General features: G+C 43.4%; 1 protein-coding gene across 1 annotated transcript in view; it reads left to right on the top strand.

The window, feature by feature from the left end:
* The first annotated feature begins 3233 nt into the window (after nt 1-3233).
* LOC143163394 (cytosolic phospholipase A2 epsilon-like) overlaps nt 3234-4494 on the top strand; it is a 41045-nt gene continuing 39784 nt past the window's right edge. Inside the window, exon 1 of the mRNA XM_076344661.1 lies at nt 3234-3382. Coding sequence (XP_076200776.1) covers nt 3356-3382 — 27 coding nt within the window. The 5' untranslated portion in view covers nt 3234-3355. The remainder of the gene's footprint in view (nt 3383-4494) is intronic.

The raw sequence follows: 4494 nt of genomic DNA, 5'->3' as shown, positions 1-4494 counted from the left end.
GGACCATCGCCATTTCCTCTCACAATCAACTGTGTTCTGTCTTAGATCACATGCGTGTGCTGCAGTTGTCTCTCCAAAATGCAATTTTGCCTCAGCATCATCTGGAGCTTGTTCAATGTAGTGAATTGAAACATTACTTAAACAGATAGCATGTGAGGGTGATTGTAGGATGTATGGTAATTGCACACACAGAATCACACTGGAGAAATGGAGTAAGACACCAATATTCTGTTCACTGCATCACAGTTGTTAAACAACCATAAAATGTAAAATACAGCTGCTAGGTATGCTAGTACAAATTAAGGTGATGAGATTGCCACAGTCTAACTAGTTATTTGACAAGTACATTGAAGTGCAGTGGCTGAGGGGAAAAAGCTAATTTATACACACATAGCACAAAAACATAACAGCTCTCAACACCAGTGCAGTTGCCAAAGAACGGAAGAAGAACTGCCCATCCTGGGAATGCACTAAATGATACGTGCACACATCTGATAAAGGACCTGATGAGCAATCTATTAACAAAAAGCAGCACTCCTCTTCAAGCTGTACAGGAGAACAGTTTGTAACACAGGAAAAAAGTGTGTGTCATTCCCAACAAGCAAAAGTCTTGTGCACCAAAGCATGGATGTTGGTCAACCATCATTGCATACCTGAAGTGGATATATAGCAGAATAAATATCTTGCATTTCTTCCTCTTCAGCTAATGAGGCATTTCATAAGTAAATCCTCTGCCCTTTTGGACGGATGTTATGAAAAAATATTAACTATTTGGATTAAAAAAAAAAAAGGAAAAGCCCAGATGTTTTGAGGAGAAGGGAATCTACTCAAACACACTAAAGGCCAAGAAAGGTCCAGCAGAGAGACATGTAGCTTCTGCTTCTAGTGTGAGTTCTTCCTCAGAGGTGAGTTACTGGAGAAAGACAGGTGGTCTTTTCTAGAACTGGAGCTGGTTAAGAAGTTGGTTTATGCTGTCTTTTTGTCATAGTCCCACAGAAGCATTTTGAAAGAAAGGCAGGTGCTGGCAGCTGGGAGTTTGTCAAAGGCCAGCCAGGATGAGACTTACAGGAGTCCCTCACCTTATTGTGTAGCCTGGCCTAAAAGAAGTAAGCAAGAGCTATAGAAGAGTCTTTTCTCTCCACAAATTTCCCAACAAGGTACATAGACAATTTCAACCTCATCTTCTAAAATCCTGTCCACTGTTTTATCTGAGAAGCCACTGATGAGCTCAAAATAAGGTACCCAAACTGTCAGAATGGGCATCATGACTGAATCCTTAATGCCTGCCAAGGAGGGTATCATCACATTTGTCAGAGTCCTCCTGTTATTGCAAAGATCTGGGTATTGCATCAGCTTCTCAAAGTCTGTGGGCTCCCTGAGGTACTCACTTTTCAGCTGTTGGCCCTTGTTGGGGATTTTTTTGTCAGGATAGATACTCTGCTTGAATTTGCCTGTGGACTTTTTGATAGTAAATGGTGAGCACCTGCTCCTTCCTGGTTTTACCAGCCTCAGACTGGTCAGAAAACACATATTCCTGAGACAAGGAAACAGTTCTCTGAGGATCCCTCCTACAGCTGGCTCCACCTTCTGTATGTCCCTTGTCAGAATTTGTGATTGCACCCTAAAGTCTCAGATAATCTGAACCAAACCGGAAATAGTAGTTTCTCAAACACTGGCACGGTGTTTTGGGTTAGTGGGTTCTCCATTTGCTATACGTTCACACTAGATGTCCTGTTCCAGGTGCCTGTGCTGGGACTACTACTAGGTCCTCTTCTAGCAGAGGCACTGTCTGGGTTGGGCTTCCTCCAGCTCCATGCTCTGCAGCACTTACTGTGGAGGAAACTCCTGCAGAGCGTACCCCTTGGGTAGGAGAGGTGATAGAGGCCTGGAGATTGGTCCTCCCTTTTTCTTTCCTTGAGTTATTCAAGAAGTAGTTGTTTCTCAGCTGTTTTGGGGTGAGCCAGTCATTCTCTACTTCCTTCTCTACCTCAACTGGACACTCCTCAGTGTTGTTTAGTTAGAGCTGTGTTTTGTTGAGGTTGGATTTTTTTGGTTTTGTTTTTTTACCTGTGGGCAGACCTCATCTTCCATAATCTTGCTGTTACCATAGCCCTTCATCCCCAAGTCAGACTCTCCCAGGGGAACGGCTCAGGAAACATCAGTTCAGCTGCTGCAGAAGCTAACAAAACAGTCCAGGTTTAGCCACTTTCAGATCAGTTTTCTCAGTTTTGGGATAAATAGCCAGGGCTGCTTGTCTGATTGAGGGTCTTTTTTGCTGGACGCTGTTAGTAGGAATGTTGTCTTGTGTCATTTCACACCTCTTTAATCAGAAGGGTATTGAGGGTAGATTTCTAGTCCTAAAATGGTTGATGACTAAAGTAATTTTCATTCAGTGAAAAGTTGTAAGGCCAGAATTGGCTGTCTTTATTATCTGTTTTCCTGATGTGTGTGTGTGTAGAAGGGGAAGACAGGTTGTGGGTAGTGTGAGTGTATAGTATCACCTCCTGCAGTTCTCAGGTGGTCATTTCATATCAGACATCTGGGCATGTTAGTAGCTGGACCTGTGCAAGGACTATTCACCTGCATATCTGCTGCTGCACAGTTTTCTGCCAGAAAATGGAAAAGTTAGGTGTCATTTTTATATCATAATTTGATGACACTGCATCGTGTTTAAAACATCTAGATGTTTGCATTTAAGATGAATGCCTTAATTTGGAGGAGAACTTGTTCTTTTTGTCTGGGTTTACTCAGGAGTTTTGTGTTTGTGGAAGGGTTCTGAAAACAGGAAAACGTATATCCGCCTGACAAGTATACAAATGAAATGGGGGAAACATCTACCAGCAAGCAACTCAACCCTTTCTACCTCCAAGAAAAGGAAAATAAATAAAATTTTATTGAAATAGAAGGTCTTTTAAAGTTATTTCGTCCACAATACTTTTGGTTGTTGACTGGGGTGCTATAGAGCTCTGGTTTCTTCCAGCCTACATATAGCTATTATCTTCTCTGATTTGTGCATTGCTTAGGCTGCCAGGTCATAGGTATCCATGCATAAGTGCTGTGCATTATCACTCCCTTGTCTTGAATTGCTAATAACTCTTGGCACCTTGGTGTGTACAGCCTTCCCCCAACACACCCCTCTGGTGTTTAGCTATTAAATAAACTCATCAAATTCCCTCCCCTTCTCTCTTCGTACTTTGCCTTTCAGGCAATGAGGAAGGTGGGGCATGCATAAGCCACTTGCTCCTCAGCAGATGCCTCCTTAAAGTTTGCAGAGGTACTTCGTGAATCACTGCCAGCTGCTGCCTCTAACAGTGAAGTGACACCTGTATCTGACTTGTACGCAGCTGGGAGCACGATGGGATCATACTGGAGTGCTCGTGAGGTAAGAGTGCGAGAATTCAGACCATAATTCATTAGAAGCTGAAGATGACCTGAGGTGGGTTTGTGATTGGGATTCTGGTGCCTAGAAGAGGACTTGGGAGCTGTTAGTCCGAATTCATGTATGTATTTACTTATTTATGTCAGGACGACTGATAGCTTTGCTGATACTGGCTGCCCTGTGGAGGCACTTTTGGTAGTGGAGGGAAGTTCAGCCACAGTGGGTGATCCACATGGAGGCTGGGAAGCAGCCTGAGGTGCCTCACAGGAGCTTGCTGTGGATTTGGGCTGAATCTGTGGTTTGATGCAAGCATTATATAAGTTGAGCTCTTCCACAGCGCGGCATCTGCCAGCTATGAGTACAGTCATACGCTGTGCCCAGGTAGCTGTGCTAGCAGCCACCTGGTAGTGGTGTACACAGGGAGGTCACTGACTAAAAACAGTGATTAATCATGGACACAAAGATGGTCCTAGTTTGATATTTGTGCATGACTGACACCCAAGAAAATCTTGATCTGCCTTTGTCCACAATCTCTGAGACTATTTTTTTTATTATTACTTTTTTGGTGGAACATAAGTGGGAGGAAAATCCCTAAAACTGCCTGTTGGGCTCCAGGGAGTCAACATACTCTGCCCTCTTCTCAGCTCTGAAATTAACCTGCTGTTTGACTATGAGCAAGTTATTTAATCATTCTGTGCCCCTCTTTCCCTCTTGTAAAATGGAGATTATAGAGCTTCTCTCCATAACATGGATGTGTGTTAGCATAAGTGTGCATTGACGCTTGGAGACCTCAAATGTGGGATCCCCATGGCTTAACAAATAAAAAGAGTGAATGTCTAACCAAACTGGTTAAAGAAACACTAAGGATCTGAAGGTTCTTCCTTTTGAAAGGAAGGGAGAGTGATGAACAGAGTCTGGCAATGGTCTTTGTGTGGAAAGTACATATACAAAGCAAGGAACAGGACTGTCCTCTCTGCTCTTCCCCTTGCCCTTAACCACTGAAACAGCCTCATGAGAAAGAGTAAAAGTAGAGGCTTCTTGGTGATGGGGAGGCAGGAGAATTATTCCATCCGGAACCTGAATCAAGACAGAAGACATTAAAACACGCCCTTCTG

This window comes from Aptenodytes patagonicus, chromosome 7 (genome assembly GCF_965638725.1).
Source record: "Aptenodytes patagonicus chromosome 7, bAptPat1.pri.cur, whole genome shotgun sequence".
NCBI lineage: Eukaryota > Metazoa > Chordata > Aves > Sphenisciformes > Spheniscidae > Aptenodytes > Aptenodytes patagonicus.
This window is presented reverse-complemented; position numbering and strand designations above follow the sequence as displayed.